The 22,337-nt window shown below is 56.5% G+C and overlaps 2 protein-coding genes across 2 annotated transcripts; both read right to left on the bottom strand.

Annotated features, from left to right (window-relative positions):
* Positions 1-418: 418 nt before the first annotated feature.
* Positions 419-5,509, bottom strand: LMXM_30_1510 (conserved hypothetical protein; the record flags this gene model as incomplete). The annotated part of the gene is made up of 1 exon (XM_003877622.1): positions 419-5,509. The coding sequence occupies one exon, from the start codon at positions 5,507-5,509 to the stop codon at positions 419-421; it is 5,091 nt and encodes a 1,696-aa protein (XP_003877671.1).
* A 10,640-nt stretch (positions 5,510-16,149) lies between these two features.
* LMXM_30_1520 (conserved hypothetical protein) lies at positions 16,150-19,014 on the bottom strand (the record flags this gene model as incomplete). Its single annotated transcript, XM_003877623.1, has 1 exon — positions 16,150-19,014. One exon carries the CDS (start codon positions 19,012-19,014, stop codon positions 16,150-16,152), a length of 2,865 nt encoding a protein of 954 aa, XP_003877672.1.
* Positions 19,015-22,337: the final 3,323 nt, after the last annotated feature.

Below are 22,337 nucleotides of genomic sequence, written 5' to 3' on the forward strand. Positions count from 1 at the left end.
CGGGAGAGGTTGGAAAGGGCAGAGAGGGAGGGAGGGAGGAAGAGATGTGTCTCCGTCTTCCTCCCTTCGCTGCACGCTCAAGTACGGCACAGCGACGACGAGAAGAGAAAGCAGAGATGGGCGGAGGGACGGAGGGAGGGCACACAAAAAAAATGGACAGACGAATACGCGCCCCTTCACCCCTCCACTCCCCCCCCCTCCCACACACACACACATAGAAAACAGAGAAAGAGTCGCGCCACACGCGCCGCTGTCACCCATCCCGCCCAATGACTCTTCCAACGACGGCGCCGACTCACTCGCTAGCACACAAACGGTATCATGATGAATGCGTGGAGGAGAGGAGACGACGCAATGTGGAAAAGACAAAGCGGAAGGAAAAGGGACGGAGGCAACGCGCGCATCCCAGACGCCCCGCTCAGTCTTCATATCCCATATCTAGAGATGCCGTGCGCCAGTCCCACCGGTATGTTCCCGTACGCCTGCCCGTCCGTCTCGCTGCGCTCGCCGTGTCACCGCTTCGCGTGCTGCTCGCCATCACGCCAGGCTCATGATGGCGGTTCTCGTGCTCGTGGTGTTCGCGAGGGGATGAGGCTTGGTGGCGGTGATCGCCCTCCGCAGCGATGCTGTATTCACGAAGAGAGCCGCACCCGGTACCGGATAGCCTGTGTAACGCATTCAACGAGTGATCCAGACTCGCACAGCTGTGTGACATCTGCGCTCCGTTCAGGCTGGCACCCCCGCCCCCCAAACCCCTGCCGCTCGCCACGGAGGTGCTGCGGTTCATGTGATGTGTCATGTCATGATGGTGGTGGTACGTACTTAGAGAGTCCAGGGTGGCATCGCTGAGGTAGCTCGCGGCGTGGGAGTGCGTGCGGTTATGGTGATGGCGTACCCGCACCGTCACATTCACCGATCCGCCTACAGAACTGCAACCCTGGACCCACGGCACCCCCGCATCCTCCATGATTATGGTGCTGGTCTGGCACGGGCTGCTCACGTGTCTGGTATGGTCCCAGTTATGCCCGTTCGACATCGCAATGCTGCTGTCGTTCGTGACCGGCGAGTTGAATTCATCCAGCTGAAAGTGCAGGTGCGAGCCGGTGCCGCTCACAGACGCGTTGTGGTGGTACTCGAAGTCGTGCGACGTCAACTCGCCGATGTCGGAGCCCTGGAGTCGCAGCGTTGACGGCATTGGGGATGCGTGGTGGTGGTTGGGGGACTGCGCGTTAGGGGACGCGAGAGAAATAGGGGAAGAGCCACTGCAGAGCCCTCCGGGGCGCAGAAGCGTGGCCTCCCGTCTTGGAGAGCTGAGGCCCGCCTTGTCTCCCACGGCCTCCTTCAACAGGCCAACGCCTGCCTCAAAGCTCACATGATGCCGCAGGGAACACGCACTTCCCTGTCGGCTGCCTGGGGCCGCCGTTGGGATGGCCTCGTAGCCGTTACCCTCTTCCTTCGCTGGCAGCGAGTAGGATTGCTCGTGGGAGAACAAGCCTTCACTACGAATCTCCCCCGTCGTTCCCGTGTGCTGCCGCTGCTGGCACAGTGGGGGCAGCGCCTGCAGTTGCTGTGGCTGCGCTACGTACACATATGGTGAATCGCCGTAGCCGCTGCCGCCCATATGTTTGCCGACATCAGCAGTGGCTGCTGCGCCGCCGCACATGTCTGTGTTATAGTACCCAGCGCCATTGATGTTGGTGTAGAAGCCGCCGCAGTAGCCGGCGTGCAGCTGATATCCATCGGGGCTGTAGTAGTAGCCTACGTAGCTCGGTGTGGCGTTGGAACTACTGTGGGGGGCTGCAAAAGGCAGAGGCGGTGGCGGTACTCGGTAGCCGTAGCCGTGCTGCTCGTAGGGGTCTCGCAGCAGCTGCTGCAGCGTTTTGGCTTCGTAAAACGGCGGGTGCGGGTAGTAGCTGCCTCCCGGCGGGTGGGGCGGAGCACAAGCTGTCGCGCTGGCGCCACTGAACGAGCTGGTCCCACCGACCGAGCTGGCGGCGGAGGGGACCGGGTGCTTCCCACCCGCACCAGCTTTGTCCCTCTTGCTGCTCGAGTCATACTCGCCAGCTGGCACCGGGGGCTGCGGGGGCCGCGGCAGTGATGACGTCTTTTTCGGCCTCTCTGCCGTTGGAATGGTGGCATATTTCGCGGTGGGAGTTGTTGTCGCGAAGGTTTCCGCGGCTCCCGCGGCGCTACTGCCTGAAGAGGCGTTGCCTGCCTTCACCTCGTTCGCTTTTTCCGAGGTCGTCGAAGCCCCAGGAACACGCGCGGTGGGCTTGATCGTCTTGGCTTTTGTGGCGGCAGGCGCGATGGAGGTGAACGATGCTGAAGACTTCCGCTGCTTGTCGTCTGCTACAGCAGTAGTGTGCGTCACCGTCTCCGATGACCCCCTCCTCGCTGCCCCTGCCTTCTTCGTCTCCGCTGGGGTCGTCTTTGCCCCCTTCGTCGACTTGAGCTGAGTAACAACAGCAGCGGGGTCAGTGCTGACAGCCATATTGGCGGCGCCGGCCGCTGGAGGGTGCCCCACCGTATCCCCAGCCTTCGACTCGGTTACAGTAGAGGTGGAGGCAACGCCTGGCGCTGCGGCGACGTTCGCCATCTGCTGCGTCTTCTTTTTGGCCTGCGTGGCCGCTGCAGCTGAGGCGTATGCGGTGGTGGCAGTGGTGGCATCGGGCGCAAGAGGATCCGGCACGGCTACAGTGCCGCCAGGCCTTGCCTCCTCCACCGCTACAGTACTCTGCCTGTCTGGTGATGTGACCACGGAGGCCCGCGCTGGCGTCGTCTCGCTCTCCTTCAACTCTAGCACGCCTTTCTGCGCGGGCGCTGTCGTGTTTGGCGACACTGACGTGGGCGAAGCGGCGGTTGGTGAGAGGGAGACGACTGGCAGAAAGACGTGCGCCGCCGTACCGTGCACGATGACCACCTTAGGCTGCGTCTTCTTCTTTTTGGGGTGCTTCTTGCGGATCGACTTCAGGAACTGCGGCGTCACAGCGATGATGCGACACATGCGGTCAATCAAGGTGACCCGCCACAGACACGATGACCCATCACCGATGATCCCGTCAGCCTCCGGTGGCACGGTCGGGAGCTCCACGCCCTTGCTCGCAATGGTCGTTCTGGACTCCCCCTCAGCCGGATCGGATGCGTGTAGCACGCAGCACGCGTACTTCGTCGCGCCCCTACCGCCGCTAGTGCTGTCCGCCTGCCGCACCCAGTGTGGGTCCTCTGGCCCCGCCTCGCGAGCGAGCTTGCTGGAGTTCCGCAGCTCACCAAGAAGCAGTTCCTCCAGCGGGATGCGACACACACGCAGCACGCGTGCCTCCGCAGGCATCCCGGTCTCCAACCGCATTAGGCTGAGCACCGTGTTGCAGCGCAGCAGCTCCTCCTCCTGCCCATTCACTGTCACCGTGCTCATGTAGCTCTCCAAGGATGAAGAGGGAAAGGCCGCCGCCGACACATTGCAACTGGCGGTGGCGCTCTCCTTGCCTTCAGCGACCATCTCGCAGTCCTTCTCGTCCAGGTTGCATCCCCACACCACAGGAGCTTTTTCAGTCCTGTACCAGTGCAGCAACGCCGCCGTGGCAGTGCGCCGATTCACGATGCTCGGCCCCACCGACCAGAACAGATGATGGTTCGTGTGCCTAGACCGCCACACCGAGAGCAGCTCGGCACTTGAGGGAGAAGCAGCAGCATTAGCGGCAGCGGTGGAGGTGGATGCTTCATCACCCGTCTCGCATCCGCTGCTGCTCGGTGGCCAAGGTTGTACGAGCATGTCCTCGTCCGGCAGGCGGATGAACGAGAACGACTGCGGGAATGGCGGGTTCGCGGCCATCATGGCCGCGTCGGTGGTGGAGGTGAAGAAAAAAGCGCTGCCGCCCACCGCATCAGTTGCAGGCGCTTCCCCTGTCGCGGTGGCGTCCTTTGAGTCATCGCCCGTGGAGGCCGCCGCGATTGCCGAATCGTCCGGCCCAGACGAAAGCCGGGAGACTTCTAGCGGGTTGATGTTGTGCAGCAGGCAGGCCACAATGAACTCAGACAATGCACGCACGTACGGCGCCACCACGTGAAAATTCAGCACTGACTCCGTATCCGTGCTTGATCCCTCGTCACTGAGTTCAGCAAGCGACGCCGACACACGCGTCGCCCTCTGCAGCCACATTTGCACGCTGCCAAGCGGAGGCATGCTGAGGGAACAGCTCGCCCCAGCTCCGTGGTCGAGGGGAGTGGTGAGATGATTGTTCTCGGTCTGCCGATCCGGTCCGCCGTCGGCACCGCCGGTGCTTCCGCCACACCCCGGTTTCAGTAAGTCCTGGTGCTCAAGAGAGTACTTGAAGTGCGAGAGAAAGAACGAGCGCGCGCACGTGCGCATCTCACGCAGGAAGCAGAGTAGCGGCACATTAGCCCGGCGGCTACGCATCACGAGTGATGGCAGCGGCGGTGGAGCCCAAAACCGAGTCTTTTCGTCCACCTCAAGGGTGCCGCTCTTGCCCCCGTTTCTCTCGGCGGCTGCGGACTTCGCCGTGCGGTTATGCCCAGCTATCCGGTTCGCCTCCACAAGCATGTGGTGCGATTGGGAGAAGGGTTTGTAGTAGAAGAAGGCGTCGCCGAGATTCTTGCCAGCAGTGTCGCCGTTTTTCGTCGCCGCTGGCGCCAGCTCCTTCGCTGTGAGGTCACACGGCACACAGTGCAGACACGCCCGCTGCCACTGCTCCGCATACGTGTAGACTGCTGTAAGAAGGACGTGCGTGCGGTGGTGGTCACCGGCGGACTTGGTCAGAAACATCTGCATCTCGTAGTAAGGCAGCTTTCGCGGGCACGAGGCACCCAGCCCGTGCACGTCGCCGATGAACCCCGTCGCCTTCACGTAGCACCCCAGCACCTCGGTGCAGTCTTCAGGGAAGCTACAGGCGCCGACAGCGACGGTCTCGTTAATGAAGGCTGCATCCGCGCTCCCCTCGCAGTCAACATCACCCGCAGAAGAAGTGGCGGGGCTCACTGCTGAGGCCTGTCGGTGGTAGAGGAAAGCCACAGCGCACGGCAGCGGCCGCACCGACGTTGCATCTGCACGGTAGGCTCGCAACATCTCCTCGTCCGTCTCGTAGACCATCCTCTCTCCGCCGTTGGTGATGTACGCATCATACATGGCCTCTCGCGTCAAGTTCACAGATGGAAACACGTCAGCGGGAGGGCAGTAGATGGGGGCATTGCCGATCACCTCAGCCAGGTAAGTGGGCGAGGCAACGTTGCCGACGCCCTCGTGTGCCGCGTACACCGCCGGAGACACCGGCGTGGTTGGCGTCGATTGCACCTTGCTGATGCCGTCATTAGCGTAGTAGTAGTACCTCACCGCCGGATCACATCGTGCCTCGTAGAGCTGCACGAACAAGTGGCAGTCTGGACTCGGAAAGAACTTCTTCAGAAGCGGAATGAGAACAACGTCCTGGCGCTGGCCGTAGAAGGGGGGCTGAGAGAGCCAGTGCTCAACGGTTTCGCGACTCGGCACTGCTCCCATCCCTGCGTTTCCTTTGCTGAGCTGCTCGTGCCGATTATGGTGTTGCTGCTCCAGACGTACCGCTCCCTCGCCTCTCTCTATCTCTCTCGCTCCGCTGCCGAGACACAATCAAATGGAGCGCTTTTCGCGGGTGAGCTCAAGCGTGCGTGGTGTACCGCGTGACGCACCCGACCCACTCAGGCAGCAACGAAAGTGCGCCTCCACCTCCCCAAGAGAGCAAGAAGGCCGCAATGGGTGCGGGTGAGAAGATGTGGGCAACGAGCGCGCGCCTCCACAGAACGAAGAGCAGCGAAGAAAAAGCAGAGCAAGATGACGTACGTGTGCGCAGGCGCGATGTGTACGAGTGACCAGCTTACTCTAAGCCTTAGCAAGCAAGAAGATAACAGAAGGCACCACACACACACATATAAAAAAAACAAAAGACAGGAGAGAGGAGGAGTGGAGAGGACGGTGCCACACAATATGCATGCACTCACACGAGTCAGACAAAGTCCAAAGCAGCTGTCAGGAAAACAGCGGCGGGGGCGAGTAGTAAAGCTAGCTCAGAGCGACGGAGAGATACCGAGGAAGAAAACGGAGGGAGCAAGAGGGAAAAATGCCGAGTAAGCCAGCTGCCCACATGCACGCACACAGACAGAGACAAGACTCGGCGGAACGCTTAGAAGCACGGAGAGGGAGAGGGAGGGGGGGGGGGGGTAGAGACACCAAGAAGAAAAGCGAACAAGCAACAAAAACGGCTAATGGCAGGAAAATAAGAAAAGGGCGCGCGGAAGTAGTGCGCACTCGAAGTCAGCAGAAAAATAAACGAAAAGAAAGCGCAACGGAAAATCAGGCGCGTCCTCGCAGCTCCGTACCGCCTTCGCTCGGACTCGTCGTTTGGCGCTGTCGTACCTGTTTTAGTTTACTGCTAGTGCTCGTTTTGTTTTTAGGGGAGAGAGGAGGAGGAGGAGGAGGAGGGAGGGAGGTTTCGCCTTTTTCCCTGTGGCGTATGTGGGACTGGGTTTCCAACTTTGAAGGAAGCCCGAACACGCAGACGGCTGGTTGGTTCGATATGGCGAAGGAAGGAGTGGGGGGGGGGGGCGGGGCAAAGCGGGCAAAGCGGGCAAAGCGGGCAAAGCGGGCAATAGCTTGATGGAGGACAGCCCCACGAAAGCACGACCAGTTTGGCAGGCGGACGAGGACCCCTCACTCTGCCCTTCTTCTTTTTTTTCGTTTCGTCTATGCGTGCGTGTACACAGGAAAGTGGGGTCAGCGGGGCGTTGGTCGACTGAAGACTCCGCGAGGGGGATAGAGAGAGAACAATAAGCGCACGGTCAGTTATCTGTTTGACTTTCCCCTGCTGCGTCCAAACACCACACGGCACTTGAGGAGGGGCGTCGATTTCGCGGCAGTGGAGGAGCGCCAGAGCGAAGAGACGAAAAAGCGCGGTTGTTTGCTCTCTCAAAACGGCGCAGCGTTTTTTTTCTGTATGCGCTCTCTGTACAGGTATCGGCTTGGATGTGTGCAAGCGTTGGGCAAGTGGGTAAGCAAAGGCGTTTTCGGGCGGTATCACCTCTCCGGGGCTGCGCTCTTCGTTGTGTGCTGTACAAAGTTGGAAGAAGCGCACCAGAGGAAGAAAAAAGCGAGAGAGAGGGAGAGCAACAAAACGAAAAAGAAACGACAGATAACAGCGAAGGGCAGAGCTGAAACAAAAGGGTCGGAGAGGACGAGAGCACACGACAGTGGCCACACACACACGCGCACACACAAAAAAATGAAAATGCCCCCGTCAAGACACACAGGAAGAAAGAGAGAGAGACGCTCAGAGAGACAGAGGGATGCGGGGGAGAGGGGGAGGAAGGTGAGAGATTCAGGTAACGAGAAGGCAAAAATATTCGAGGTAGAGAACAGCAGCAAAAGGTGATAATAGGTCGAGATGCCTCTCCTACGTGTACGTTTTCGTGTTCGCTTGTCTTGTTGGCGCTATCCGCTTTGATGGCTTCGCAGCATGTCAGTCCCTACCCTCGCTTTGCCTGCGCGGCCGCGCGAAACAAAGACAAAGAGCGTCCGCTTGCCAGTACGCTCTTTCCCCGTGCAGGGGCTCCTCTTCTCCGATGTGTGAGCGCGGCTGCGGCAGCGGCTGCCAGAGGCGACACACCGTCCCCCAATCAGATAGCAAGGCTTTGCACCACAAGATGCTGAGCTCAGGGAACAGTGGCAGCTGCAGGCGTGTGTGCCTGCGTTGAAGCACACCCACCAGTAGAAGAATAACTGAAAGGAGGGAAGGAAGAGGTGATCAAAGCAAGGGGACAGGTGGAGGGAGGCGGTGTAGGGTGTAGGGAAGAGGTGGAGGAAGGAGGAAAAGGGAACGACAAAAAAAACGCAACAGACCAGGTAAACGAACAAAATCTGTTCAACCAATGCGTGGACACATAGACAAGTTCATGTGGCTATATTGAAAGCCTGGAGTGGGTCGGCTGTACGCACGTGTGTGTTGTGCCTGTATGTGCCCCCCCCCGCACCTTGAAGAAGCAACAAAAGATAGGCGAGTACCCTCCAAGACTCCGCTGGCTTGCTCGGATGTATGTGACCGTGTGCGTGGTAGAGTGCACCATTGCCCAGAGAGGAGACAAGGAGGAAAAGAATAGAGAGATAGGATAGAGATATGAAAAGCAGCCGTTGCATGGGGGTATCTACTTCCCCCATCACCACCACCATCTGGCCCGCAGGCGCGCCGCTTGATGTGAAAAAGGGTCCTTACACCTCCGGCGAAGCAGGGGATGGCTCTTCTACGCTTCGAGAAACCGTCCCCTGACATCTGCGTAATATGTGTGGGCATGTGTACCACACGGAACGTACACTAGACACCCTCCTAGTGTTCCAGATCCGCCCACTTTTTTGTTCAAGGAAATTGTTTTGTTGGTGATGCGCGTCTCCCTATGTGTCTGTGCGCTGGCTCCACCGCATCCACACGCAGCGCACGCCGTGGGTACAAAAGGCGTCAAGACGCAAGACACGGAGCAAGCCCATCGAGCGAGCGACATCTACATACACAGAGACTGGCAAGCCTTCGCATAGAATAGGAAGAAGAGATGGACACAAACGTATGTGTGTGTGTGTGTGTGTGTGCGGGTCCATGGGTGCCACACGCCTCTATGAGTGCGTGCATGGCCAAGAGGGAGAAAGGAAAAAAGACAAGAGAATGAGCGAGCAAAAAAAAAAAGAAAAACAGAGAAGAGCTCAAGCAAACGCTTGGGAGAGTGCATTGGGGTGTCAGACGCGAGCGCCATCGCATCCCCACCACACAAGCATACGAAAAAAAAAAGAAAGAACAAAAGATTGACTGCACTACAACTCGAAGATGACGAAGGAACACAGAGGAAGAAGAAAAAAAAAGCAATGGTAAACAACAGCAGCAAGCGAGAGAGCGAAGCGAGGCGAGCCATCAAATTGTGCGCCAAGAGGGACCAATAAAAAAAATGAGAAACAGAATAATAAAAAAAGAAATCGCAAGAAGGGTAAAGGGAGCAAGAGAGGCGTCTCGAGGAGGAGAGGGAGAGGGAGGGGGAGGGTGAGGGGGAAAGCAGCAGCAGCAAGACTTGCGGAGCTCTACCACACAACGAAAGCCTATACATGCACAAATCGCACAAGAGAGAGAAAGAGGCGGAGAAAAGGTACGCTCGTGGGCAGGCGAACACCGCTGCTGGTACTGGACCTATGCGTTCTTTGCGCGCGTGATTGGCAGACACGCACACATACAAATGGAAAGAGAGAAAGACCTGAGGAGGAGAGTTGGGAGCACACAACCTCGCTTCGACAAGAATGACACACAGCCGCCACGTGCGCAGCAAGTCCAAAACTAGAGGAAGACAACAAGAATATATATATATATCGGGAAAGCGGTACCCCTCACAGGCATGCGAGCACGAGCATATAGAAGCGAGCGCCGATAGACACGCGCGCGCACTTTGTGCTGCCCGTTGAAGACATCCCTGCACAAGACCAGAGAGGAGAAATCCGATATTTACTCAAACGTTCGAGAGCACAAGGGAAAAGCGTGGGCTAATCACCTGATGTGCGCACGCGTGCCGGACTCAACCATATGTCTGTCCATGCCCGCATACGTGTCGTTAGGCACGTGTTTGCGCAGGAGAGGAGGAGAGGGGCTTGATCGGTCACACGAGCGCTTCATTGTCCACTTACGCGTCCACGAGGTGGAGCAGTCTTGCGCCGTATGCCGCGCCCCGAAAGAGTGCACTTTTTTTTCTCGCACTCTCTCTCTCGCTGGCGTTTGATTAGTGCTCCTCCCTGGCCCATGCTCCATCTCCTCCTGCTAGACACCGCCATCAGACTGCTTGCATGTGTTGTCTAAGCAAGGAAGTTTCATCATTCCCTCGCCCTCGTCTACCCTTCTCCACTTTGGCACGCGTGCCCGCCGGCGTACACCCTCACCCCCTTGCCGGGGAGAAGCTCGCATATATAACAAAGCGAACAAATAAAATTGAAAAAAAAAAAAGAATGATACACGGAGCGAGCACTGGGGTGGAGTGGGGTGGGGGGAGCTCACTTTCGTTTCCTTTCGTTTTCCCTTCTCTCTGCTGCTGTTCGTTGCCCCACCCCACCCCACCCCAATCGTCTCCCCCTCCCTCACTACATTCTCTTTTTGAAGAGATCTTCGCTTTATCCTGAGCAACGACTTCGTCCGTTCACCCTCGCACACACACACACAGAGAGAGACACAGACGCGCAGACATACGTATGTTCGTTGTGTTTTCGGTTCCGCGTGTGCGAACCTTACGGAAGCGGGAGAGTTACACGTTGCAGAGCAGCGGATGTGGGCGCGCAGGCACGAAGAGGGGGAGAGGGAGAGCGGGTGGAACAGCAGAAACGAAAAAAAGGGCCAGAGGAGGGGAGAAGAGATACATAAGCGAGAAAGAGAGGGGAGGGGTGGGCACTTATCGCAAAAAAAAGGAAAGAAGAACCGCACACACGCGCACACACATACATGTCTACGTGTTCTCGCTTCACGACCACTACCACCTGTTTGCACCCATACAACTGCACAGAGCCTGCGTTCTTGCCATAAAACAGGCACACAAACACATCTGCGTATACATCCGAAGCACTGCCACCCACGCCCCCAACAAACAAAAAAAAATGACTCGCTCCTCAGCAACCATAGAAAACCAGAGAGAGAAAGACAGTCACAGCGCTTGTCGATCCTCCTCTGCCCTCTCCGTCCGATCCATCACACCATGACAGGAGTACATTGAAAGCACGCATACGCACACGGGAGAACGATGAAAAGGCGATACTGCTTAGCAAGGATAAGACGCACTACGATTTGATCTCCCTCTCTTGTCCTTTTGTTTTATCGTTCTTCTTTCACTGGTTGCGTGCACACACATACACATACACGCCACGATGCACTCCTCATGGGTGATACAAGGTCATTTGCTTCACGTTTCTGTTTTTTTTTTCGAAGTGGAAGGGGAATAGGGAGGGAGGGGGGCATCCCTCCAAACTATCCAGGCCAACGAAGAGTACAACACAATAGAGAGAGGGGGAGAGAGAAGATAGACCAGAGAGAGGCGCAAAGATATCCAGACGCTCGGTAAAAGCAGCATCGAAGGCAGACACTGGATTTGCACTGAATGGGCCCTCGACGCGGTGCTTTTTGCTGAGCGCTTTACGGATGGCTTCATTCATGTCGCGTTATATTGTTTGGTGTGTGTGTGTGTGTTCGTGTTTCAGTTCGCCCTTTTCCCTTTTTCTTTGCCTTTTGTTTTCCGCTATCGCTCTCAGCAGTAGTCCATGCATGCACGCAAGACGCGGCGCGCGCGACGCAGCATGGCATCCTTCTCTCGTTGCCGCACGTGGACGTTAATACTAAACAGGAAGATCCAACAACGAAGATGTGCAGGTGAATGACACACTGATGGGGACTGAAGAAGGGGGGAGGCGGAGAAACTGAGGAAAGACTTGGGCTCCCCTCATGTACTCGTCTATTCTGTCCGCTACCACCAGCATCGGCACCACTGATTGCGCACCTCCAACGCTGCCCCAGCTTCCCTTTCCGCTTGCGTTTCTTTGTTGTTTCTTTCTCTGGCTCTGTTGAGACGCAGCTCAACGTAAGCGAATCCGTGAAGTCATCGATCTTGTGAAAGGCCTGCAGAGCGCGACAGGAGTGCGCGTACGTGCCGGAGTGTTGCTGATTTTTTTCCCTTCCCCCTTTTCCTTTTCCTTTTTTTTGCTTGTGTATGTACCGAAGTCGTGTCCTGCGCCCGCTTGTGCGCCTGTCCGACATGCGCTCCAACTTACGCAGAACAGTGCTGACGCTGAAGAGCAGATGCGCGTGTGCAAAGGCGGTGGCACGCCACCGCTGGAGGAAAAGGCGAACGAAGCAACGACACGCAGACAAAGGGGAAAAGAGGGCAGGAAAGGAGAGCAAAGCAAACCCCATCGAGATACGGCTCTCTACACCCACGGAGGTTCCCATCCCTTCACAGAGAGCGAGAGAGAGGGGGAGGGGGTGGGGGCGGGAAGCGCACAGAACAGTGGGCAAGAACCCGAAACGGGGCAATGAAAAAAGCAGGCGACACATTCGACAGAAGACACGACAGAAAACAAGGCCACACACGTGAGTCGTGGGAGAGCGAGAGTGCGTGAGAGCGCACATAAACGAAGAACATGCCAGAAAAGGGTGCGAGAGAGAGACGGAGAGACCGAAAAGAATACAGTCCACAAGAACGGCAACAACAGCAGGTGGAGCAGCTCGCCTGTTCATCGTCTACTGGATCACCCTCAGTCAGCACCCGTTCTCGTCGACAAAACTGCCGTCTTGAGAACAGAGAAGGGGAAAAGGAAAAAGGACAACGCCGCCATCACCAAAGTCCACCAGCGCCTACACGCAAAGGCCTCGCGGATCCAACAGATCAGCTGCACAGGGGAGACTCGAGCACACGCACACACTCGACACAAAGCAAAAATAAAACACCAAAACAAAAACGTGAAAAGAAGGTACAGAGCAGAGCTTTTACATTCTGCGGTTCTCTCAGCAGAGCATCACGTCTCGGTGCGGCGCATTGTTGACGGGCAAAGAGATGTGCAAGGGAGCGAGAGTGAATATATATATATACGCACAAGCACAAGCGGCTGTTAAAAGACGCCTTCACACCCTTTGAACGGAGGGCGGAGGGGAGGGGAGGGTTGGAACGAGTGGAAGCGAGTGACAGTGTCCGTGCGAGAGCGTGTCTATGTTCCTTTTTGTGGGTGTCTTTCGTTTTCCTCCCGATTTTGTTCGTTTTTTTTTGTTTTTGGTTGCGAGTTGCGTAAAAGTGCGCGTGTCTGTCACGGTCGCGCTTCCCTGGTTGTAAAACAAAGGGAATGAGGAGGAGGAGGTGGGTGGTGGCGAAACGAACGAGTTCGAATTCGCTGTGATGTTGCCGGTTCTCCCGCCTGTGCACCCCAGCCCCGTTGCGCGGGGTGCACAGGCGGGGGTGAGGTGCACAAAAGCATCCTTGACCGTTGTCGTGCCCCCCTCCCCCAGTCCAGCCGATGCGGGTGTGCAGACGAAGACAGAAAACGCAAAGTGACGCATATCGAGTGGGGAAGGTGAGGTGAAGTACACAATGAGCTGCTACGCCCGGAGAGCGTAAAAGGAAAAAAAAAACAACGGGGTGCGCTGATGAACACTGGAGAGCTGAGACGGCTGAGTGGCAAAGAAAAGGTCGGCGGTGGCGGCGGAGCAATGAATGAGAGCGCCACAGACGACAAAAGGCAGAGCGAAGCAGCGACTCAGGAAGCACAACAACAAAGAAAAAAAAGCGGAGAAGTCAAAGAAGCCTTCCGGCGTGCCAACGAGAGTGGGTGGAAGGGAAAGTGCGACAACAACGAAAAGGAGAAAGAAATAGAGGCGGGAGGAGGAGGAGGAGGAGAGGGCGAACAGGGAAAAAGTCTGCTGCTCATGTGGGTGGGAGGGGAGGGGGAGTGTGTCTCATCTTTGACATTTTTTGTTTCGTTGTGTGTGTGTGTGTGTGTGTCTGCCTCAGCCCGGAAACATGCGCACGGAAACCCAGATAAAAAAAAAATGTACATAAAGACAGGGACATAGGAGGGGAACAACAACCAAAAACAAAAAGATGAAGTCGAGCCCAAAAGAAGGTCCATACGCGCACATCATCGACTGTGAAAGGAGAACGACAAAAAAAGAAAAAGCAAAAGGAGACATGCAACGTGGTAAGTCATGACATACGCAAAGACGTCGGCCAACGGAGGAGGATCGCCTCCTACTACCGCATCGCACCAGCCATGCAAGCCCATAACGCTGCGGCCTCCGAGTCGCGCTGGCTGTAAGCACAGGCATGCGCCCGCGCGCATAGGCAGAGGGCGCCGCGCACATGTTCTACTTCAACAGCAGCGAGCAAGAGCGAAAAAAAAAAGAGAGTGAGCGTTATTTACCGATGCACTCAGCTCTCCTCTTACGCTCCTGCTCGCGGTTCTGCAAGCCGTGAGCGAACCATCGGTGTTCACAGCTCTAGGAGAAGACGCGACTTCCGGGGAGGGGGTTGGGCGACTGTTGACGCGCACAAACGACGACAAAACGGAAAAACAAAAAGAAGAAGCCCAGCACGGCTAGCACGACACTGCCATGAACAAACAAGATGCACCAAAAAGCTCAGCGCTGTTGGCACGAGAAGACTCCAATGAAGGGGCAGACGAATGCGTACACGACGATGAAAAAAGGGGAAAACATAAGAGGGGGAGAGGAGGAGAAGCAACGGAGGCACACTCGTGTCTCATGAAGGTACGGAGACCGATGTGCGGGGGGCAAGCACAGACAGGCACGAAAACGCATGCACCACCCGCTTATATCTTAAGGAAACACCGTCGACCAACAGACAAGAGCGAGCAAGAGATGGAGAGACACACAAGACGCTCCGATCAAGGGAGTCGAGCACACGTAAAACACAAAGATAACTGCACCCAAGAGAAGAGGCGAAACACGCAGACATATTTTTTTAATCAGCGTGCCCACTTCTCTGCCGCGACGCATCAGCGGGTACAACACACCGCCCGGTCTGCCACAGGGCCCCTCCCCCTCCAGCCTCAGGGTTTTGAGGCAAGGCGAAGAAAAGGGAAGAGCGAAGAGATTCTGAAAAGAAAAGTGGGAGAAACTGCATGAAAGTGGTGAAAGGAAACATGGAGGGAGGGAGAGGGGTGTGTAGTGGAGGGCAAGGCGTGTGGAGGGGGGAGGGGAGTTGGCTCTCCTGAGAGTCTGGCGATTCTTTACAAAGCGAAAACAAGAAAGAGCAACGGAAAAGGGAAGCGAGAGCCGTGTGTGGGTGTGACAACAGAAAGCAGGGACGAAAGAGGAGAGAGAATAGTTAGAAGAACGTAAAACGGGGCGCGCAAAACGAGAATACCACCAGGAAAACGAGAGAGAAAACGTACCCCCCCCTCTCTCCCCCCGCACCCCCGCGCACTGGTGCATGAAGAAGGGGAGGGGAGGGGGAGGGGGGAGAAGGAGGAGAACACGGCGCACGCACTAAAGAAAAGAAAAATACATCACTGACGGCAACACGCATTCGAAAGTCGAACAATAAAAAAAAAGAACATAAAGAATTTGCATCAAGTACGTCATAACGTGGGAGAGAAAAAAAAGGCGGAGAGAGAGGGGGGGATTTAATAGTGCGGGAACATGACTTCGTGGTGAGAGGGGAGGGAGGGGCGGGCGAGAAATAAAGCACTTGTCCTGGGCACTACGGCCTGCTCGATTCGCAAGGGCAGCGATGACGGTTTCCATCGAAGACAACAGCAAGGAAAACAAGACGATTGATAAAAAAAAAGAGCAAGCGCCGAACGGTCCATGCACCGGACAAGCAAGAAAGACAGCGAGTGGAAGGGCGGATAGAGTCACACATCGGCATCCTTCCCAGACAAAAGGAAAGCAAGGTCAAGGAAGATACATAAAAGGTACGAAGAGAAAATACCATCAACGCGCATGTCGGCTACCGGCCCATGCATTTCTGGGGTACAAGGACTCGATCTTCTTTCCGTATTCAGTCGCTCTGCCTTTGCTGCGCCTCGGCTCAGATGCTCGACTCTTATTTCAGAGCAGCGATCAAGCGCCACAGACTGACGACCGCGGCACTGCCCGTTTTTGCTAGGGCGGTTTCGTGTGTGTTCGCCGTGTACGAGGAGGAACTTGTGTAGAGGGTGGATCGACGCACATGCACCAGCGCGCGGTGAGCAATAATATATAGGTTACACATACATACATACAACTGCTGTGCAGACCCGTCCAAGGCGTGCATATCGATACACCGGGAGTTCGATAAGCGACCAACTCGGTGCATCAGGACGGCAACAGCGAGAAGAACACAGGCAGCCTACGTGAGCACACACACACACACACACGAACAAGAGCTGCGGAGGCCAGAGAAAAACAAAGAGAGAACGAACGGGAGCGTGAGGCGTCCTGTATTACCGTGGGTGCAGGCGTGTGCTCAAGCACTGGCCTATGCGGCCGTCTCGCCATCCCCCTCCACTCCATAGCCGCCTTCCCCACCGCCACCTTTCTGCCACCTTGATCGTGTACGGTGCGCAGAAGCAAGGGAGGGGAAAGGGGAAAAAAGAGGAGCTGGCTCTGCGACGCCTCGTCACTGGCCGAAGGCCATCATGTGCGGGTGCTGTTGGTAGGGTAGCAGCGACGACGGTGCAGCGGCGGTGGCGCCAGTCGCGGTCGATTGCAAGATGCAGAGCTGCCCATTCACCATCACGTAGCTTGGGTACGGCTGCGGTGCGGCGGTAGCGACAGACGGGGTGTAGGACACCTGCGGCGCTGGTGCGACCTCGCTCCCCATTGAGCCATCTACAGAAATGAGTTGTCCCAGTGCATTCACGAGACACGTTCCGACCGACTGGGATGTTGGTGTGGTACCTTGACCATTGCCAGCACCCGCCACGCTCCACACGGCTTGCTGCGGAGAAGGAGACGGGGGCAGAGGAGACACCCCATGGCTGTACATCCCCTGGGGAGGCAAGGTGTGCAGCTGCTGTTGCGGTGCCGGCGACATCTGACCCGGGCCCTGACTGATAGGCATGAAGGTGTACATCATGGGGGCGCCTGCCGCCGCCATCGCCGCCGCCTCCGCGGGGTATGTGGCATACATTGAATTGAGGTGCCCTTGGCCAACGCTGCTTGTAAACGGATTTGGGGCAGCTTGAACTGCAGAGTGCACACTTGCATCGTACGCGGGTGGCTGTGGCAACGAGACTCCAGCGGCGATAGACGCGAGGTACGCCTGCTGAACGTCTGGACTCGCCGCCGAAAGGGTGAAGGGTAGCAACGTGCCTTTCTGGGGCAGCTTCGAGGACTGGAGTGGCTGGGAGAGGATATTCTGTCTGTGCACCGGAGGCACGCTTGGCGGCAGTGCACCGGTCGGGGTCTTGCCTGCATTCACGGCAGGCGTCGGCGACAGCATTGGCGACTTGTCATTCTGCCCGCGCGCGCCGATGTTGTGGAGACCACTGTTCGGATCTCTCGCAGCCCCGGCACCCCCAACGCCGCCGCGGTCAACCTTGCCCTGCTCCGCGTTACCGCTACTACAACCGCCGTTTTTGCGACTCGATTGTCGGTTCGGGTTGGCAAACTTGGGCACGGTACCGTAGTAGAAGTCCTCGTGGCCGCGACGGAAGTGCCACACGTAAAAGGAGCCGTCGTGAACACAGGACCTGCTGACATCGTCGTAGACCCACCCCGGGTCCTGCTCCGTCGCCTCACGCGCCAGCTTGCACTCATCACGCACAAGGGAGAGAAGGACGCTCTCGATGAAGATGTTGTCGTCGACGCGCCAGCTGCCCTTCTTCGCCTCAAAGGGGGCGGCATTGCCGTCGAGGCCGGTCGCTCCGCTGGAGTGGGTGGCCGCCGCGGACGCGCTGTCTTCATCGGAGGCCCCCTTCGCAGGATCGAGAGTGAGACCCGCTGAGCCACAGCGCGACGGTGCCTCAGACGACGACGACGAGGTGTTGTTCGAGCAGAACTTCAGCGCTTCGAGATGTGGTGTACCATAGAAGATATCGTCATCCTCGCTGAGATCGTGTGCCGCGGTAACACGGAGAGTTGGGCTGGCGCCCGTGCTGCGGGTGCTCGGGGGGACGTAGAAGGAGAGAATGTCGCCCCGACGCACCTGAAGAGTCTCCACCACCGCCGATGTCGTGCCGTTGGCCACCTCGGCATCCTCGCTCAGGTCCGGCTGGTGCGCCAGTGACGGCGTGTGCGTTGGCCCATCGAGGGCCTCCACCGAAGCGCGATCCACCACCGTCACGGTGCTGTTCACACAGACCACGTACACCTCGTTGGCCGTGTGACTCCAGTTCGAGATGCTTGTCACAGCGCGAGTCACGTACCCCTTTACCACGTAGGTGATCTTCGGAGAAGTGTTGCTCCCGCTCTTCAACGCACCCTCCAACGCTGCCACCTTCACAGCCAGAGATGCGTGGTCGTTGGAGACATCGGTGTACACGCTGCCAACGCGGGTCTCGGCGCGGTTCATCAGAACTTTCCCCGTCAGCCCAGCACGTTCCTTTCCAGCGCAACCCGCCAGGATAGGCTGTTGATGCGATAGTTGCTTCAGGACACGCTGCTCTGACTTTGCTTTCAGGAAGGAGATGTAGTAGCAGGCAACGGCGGGCATCATCTTGGCCACATACTCGCGACTCACTGCACCGTGGAGGCAGTACTCGTCGATGTAAAATTTGGAGTTTTTCGGCGCCTCCAGAACGTTTGCCATGCGATCCCGCATCTCTCGCAGAAAGCACAGAAATGGAATGTTGGTCTTGAAGCACGTGAAACTGGCCGCCAGTGCAGGCACGTTCGGGAGACCGATGATTCTGCAACACTGATGGTAGTAGATGTAGGCGGCGAGCAGGACTACACGGGACATGTTGTGGTCTCCCGCCGACTTCATAATCAACGTTCGGATCTTCAGCACATCATCGCGTTGAAAAGGAATGAGCGGGTCGTCTGGCCTCTTCACCAACGTGCAGGTATCCCCGATAATGCCGATCACCTTCGCGAAGGCAGAGGCACCGCCGCGGTTCGGCGACGGAAGCTGCACACTGCCCTCCGGCACGTAGTTCGTGCCCTCGTAGAGAAAGACAACAGCGCACAGCACGGGGCGGATGCGGTAGAAGTCGCCGACCTCGTAGACCTCGCGGACGGCGGCATTGGTCGGAAACATACCCTGTGCTGTGTGCCGAAGCAGGAGGCGGTGCATGTCCTCACGCGAGTTCTCGATGGGCGGGATGCGACTGAGGTCGCCGCTTTTGCCGTCAAAGTTGGGTCGCATGTAGTAGCGCACCGATGGGTCCGTGTAGGCTTCGTACAATTGCCTGAACAGCGGGCAGTCCGGGGTAGGAAAGTACGAGTCCACAATGGGGATCAGCGCCACCTGCCGCACCCCACTTTGTGGGACACGGAAAGGAGCATCCACCACGATCTCCGCACTCGGCGCGGTACCCATTTTGTTCTTCTGTTGGTCCTTCTCGGTTGTTCCTGTCTTGCAAGCACGCAACGATCTACCAGGGGGAGGGGGCAACGAAAGGCCGTGGACTTCCAGAAGCACACAGGGAAGATAGAGAGATAAGCAAGAATCGAGCAAGCTATCAACGCAGAGCGAGATATATATATATGAAAGAAGATGAGATAAACCTGTTTGTCGCACAGAGTGGCGCTGACAGGGATCCGGAAACGGTTGCGCAGCTGCACACACACACACACACACACGCGCGCGCAAACAAATAAATAATGACCAGGAAAGGAGGGCGGACGACGCGGATGAAAAAGAAGACAAGCAACAACAACAACAAGAAAGGTAAAAAAAAAAGATAAAGAGTCCGAGCAGAAGAGGGAGGGGGAGGGGGAGGGGGAGGGGAGACAGATGGAAAAGAGCGACACAAAGAGGGGGGTGAGTCGCGCGAGTCGAAATGATTGACGTCTGAAATATATGGAGAAATACAATAATAATAATAAGAATCCGCCAGCGAACAGCCACGGCGGCGAGCAGGGAAGACCGTCTCGCTTTTCGATGACGCGATCTCTGCAAGTCAACGGCGCCTTCGATGGAGGGGTATGCAGAGTGGGTCGACTCTGCCTTTCCCTTTCTAGTTTCTCCCTCGTTGAATGTCACCTGTCTTGTTTTCTTGTTCGGTTGCAGTTGCGAATCGGAGTCGAGCCAGACACCACAGACACCGAAAGCACGAGAAGTGTCCGTAACACAGGGAGCTTGGGTGGAGGTGGAGGGGGGAGGAAGGGGGCCTGTGCCAGAGTGTATGCGCAGATCTCTGGAAGGGGGGAGGAGAGATGATGAAAAGAGCGCACGAGCAAGACTATGAAGTAATGGAGCAGCAGATGAGAAAGGGCGGGAGGCACGGGGGGTGAGAGGAGGAGCTGAAGCGGCGCGTCTTTCTTTTTTTTCGTATCGTCCTGATGCCCTTTTCACGCACAAGGAGAGCGGGGGCGGTGCGGTTCGTGAAGCTGTGCGAAACAGAACAAGACGGCTAAATGGAGAAGAGTTCGAGGGGGCGGGGAGGGGGGGAGGGGGCGACAACGGGGAGGGAACACGAAGAAGGCACAAGCTGGAGACCACAAGAAAAAAAAAGGTAAACAGGAAACAAGAGAGAGAGGCCGCGAAGGTGATGAGTCTTTACTGCACGTGAGTGGATACGTATGTATAGGTGTGCGTTGTGCGGCTGAGCGGAAAACAAAAAGAAAAGAGAGAATGAACAGAGAGAAAGCGAAAGGCGGCCCTTTTTTACAGGAACGCCTTTCGAGGAGCAGAAATATCTTCCGCGAGGGAAAGGGAGCAAGAGTGCGAAAATGGCGAGAAGGGCTGCCTCGACAGCGTCCGCTCTGTGCGCACTGAATACAGTACTCCAACCCTGTGAAGAAGCCAAAGGGAGAAGAATAGCGATGAAATATCTGGGGTAACGAAAATCAGACGAGATCAGAAGCACCAGCGTCACGCTTGGGTGCGCACGCTTCGCTTTTCGGACTTGCCCTCCACGTCGAAGAAAAGGTCGCTCCCTTATTGCCACATGTACAGCTCTTCTTCTATCCTATGCACCGGGTGTTCGTGACGCCGGTTAAACAATATTTTTTTGTTTTGCGGCTGTTTTATACCCACCTTTTCGTTTTTTTCTTTTCGCGTCGGTCCACAAACGCATGCAAGCGAACCCACGAGAACAACGCAGATATAGATATATAGATATAGATAGATATAGAGAGAGATAATCGAAAAGGGCTCCCGCAGGCGTGGTACACAGGGAGCCTTTGAGAAGAAAAATCGTGAATCACAAGCCAAAGCACACACACACAGCATACAATATATATTATATATGTAATATATATATTATAGGAATAAATACGAGGAGAAGGAGAAGGGGGGAGAGGAGTAGCAATGTGACAAGGCACAGTCAGAGAAACAGAGCCACACGCGCGCGCAGACACCAAGTGTCCGCCAGGGAAAGAGGAAGCGGAAACGACAACCACGTAAGGAAAATATTGGAGAACAGGTACAGATGATATTTACGGGGGTGAGGGAGGGAGGAGGGAGAAGGGGGGAGAAACACCAAACAGATCAGTAAGAGAGAGCGCGCGGTCAATGAAAGAGCGCAGGAGGAGGAGAGAGAAGTTCAAAGAAAAAGAAATGAGAGCACACAATGCCCAACCAACACGGGGGAAACGGGAAAGGAAACGCAAAGAGCGGACGGCAAAGACGTCGCACAACTGTCACGCAACGGATAGACACGGGCTTCCAAAACGACTAAAGACAAAAAAAATACGAGAAGAGAAAGGGGAGAGAGAGACTCTGCTCTGATCGAGGAGAGCGACGGTCGATGTGTGTGTGTGTGTGGGTGGGTGGGTGGATGTTCCCTTTCCTTTTTTTCGTTGGGGCAGAAAAGATGACAGGGGCCACTCTTTGAGGAATGTGAGCGTGGCGTGATGCAATGCTACGTTGATGTGTGCGTGTGCATGCGTGTGTGGAGATGAGGGGAAAGGAGTGAGAGGGACGGCAGGGAGATGCGCAGGGAAGAAGCGGAAGAGGGGTCATCACGCGCATGTTCGTTGCCGTCGACTTTAGAGACATCACCAGATTACAGAGCAGCTCACCCTGATGTGCGTGAGGCAATGACACGATCGGTATCACTACTCCGAAGTGGTCCTGTAGCGCAGCCCGACAGCGCAGTCGTCCATCGCCTTCGCACTTCCTTGAGGTACGCGCACACATATACGTGCCTTCTTGCAAGGACTGGGCCACTTGGTCACATACCGTGCCTTCCCCCGCCAGCCTCGTCGGCCTTTCGTTTCGGCTCACTGAGTCTGTTTCCTCTGATGTGGTTGCTTCTTCTTGCCTCCCGCTTGACAAGTAGCTCTCTCGGTCCGTTGATTACCACAGTACTACGCGATAAAACGAAACAAAAAGGGAGAGACGAGTGGGACGAGAAGACATCTGATCGAACCATGTACCCTCATACGACAAATCTGAATGAGGGCACGACAGCAAGCGAGAGAGCGAGAGCGGGAAACAATTGAAGAGCCTGTAGAAAAGACTCAAGTCGCAGCTACATACATGTACGAGCACACACGGGTGAAAGAAAAAGACAGACCAAAAGACGGAAGGAGGTAAGGTGGGGTGAGGTGGTGGGGTGGTGGGGTGTGGTGGGGTGTGGTGGGGGGGGGATGACATTCCTTCTGTTCCCTTTCTTTGCCTGTTGACGCTTCTTTCATTGCATGTGTGGTAGAGAAATAAGTGGAGGAGGAGGAGGGAAGAGGGAGGGGAGGAGG

This window comes from Leishmania mexicana, chromosome 30 (genome assembly GCF_000234665.1).
Source record: "Leishmania mexicana MHOM/GT/2001/U1103 complete genome, chromosome 30".
NCBI lineage: Eukaryota > Euglenozoa > Kinetoplastea > Trypanosomatida > Trypanosomatidae > Leishmania > Leishmania mexicana.